This window comes from Trypanosoma theileri (genome assembly GCF_002087225.1).
Source record: "Trypanosoma theileri isolate Edinburgh chromosome Unknown TM35_Tth_40_V1, whole genome shotgun sequence".
Taxonomy (NCBI): Eukaryota; Euglenozoa; class Kinetoplastea; order Trypanosomatida; family Trypanosomatidae; genus Trypanosoma; species Trypanosoma theileri.
Genome location: NW_021639882.1, coordinates 98,215 through 99,140, shown reverse-complemented (window position 1 = coordinate 99,140; position 926 = coordinate 98,215). Strand labels below are relative to the sequence as shown.

The following is a 926-nucleotide window of genomic DNA, read 5'->3' as shown; positions in this document are numbered from 1 at the left end:
AGCAGTGTATTCTCTGAACCCGCCACTAAGGGTATCAATTACGGCAATTCCGTGACAGCCTGTAATGCAAATGGTGGTTCTCTCGTAACAGGCCAGTCACTTGCTGCACAAAATGCCATTACTGACCAGCTGAGGACTACGCAAACTGTTGGCTACAAGGAAGCACTCACGTACATGGGTGGAGATTTAACGTACAGTATCAGATTTGAGCCTGACCCAAACAAAAAGTGCCAAAATTTGCCTAGTGTTGTTGTTTCAGTTAATTGTATCTACCGATGGAACCTTGGACTTTTTGCAAGTGGGGAGTTTGTCGGCAAAGGTGTTCCATTTTACCGTGGCTCGCTTTATTCTCTTCCAGGTGCAGGACCGCTGAATGAATACACACCGTTCTGGGAGTACCACTACCCTGCACATGGTGAGACTTATGTGGTCTCCTGGTTCACGCTCCGAACAGGGACACAAGCTACATGGTATGATGGTCCAGTAACTCCTGTCGGGAATAATATACTACCTTATAACTACTTTTTAGTTGTATGTGAGGTTCAGGATTCCATTATTGGTTCTACTACTACTACTACTCCTATTCCTACTCCTATTCCTACTACTGCTCCCACAACCACGCCCCCACAGGCAGCATCAGAGCCATCGTGGATCAAGAAGCATTGGTATGTTCCTCTGATCATTGCTTTGGTTGTGCTGGCTGCTATCATTGGACTGATTGTACTGTGTTGTTGTCTTGGTGGCCGTGACGAAGGCAAGTACTTGCCACCAATGGTCACTAGAGAAGCCAGTGACATGCCGCTCCGTGCACGTGAAATCACTGATGACGATGATGATTACTATAATGATGGTAATGATAACCGGAGTATGTCCATGGTTCCATCAGAACCGATGCCAATGGAAGATATTGAATCTGCGAATGTATC

General features: G+C 46.1%; 1 protein-coding gene across 1 annotated transcript; it reads left to right on the top strand.

Annotated features, from left to right (window-relative positions):
* Nucleotides 1–51: 51 nt before the first annotated feature.
* Nucleotides 52–924, top strand: TM35_000401370 (uncharacterized protein; the record flags this gene model as incomplete). The annotated part of the gene is made up of 1 exon (XM_029029752.1): nt 52–924. A coding segment is annotated over one exon (873 nt), but the record flags the coding sequence as incomplete, so codon positions are not given.
* Nucleotides 925–926: the final 2 nt, after the last annotated feature.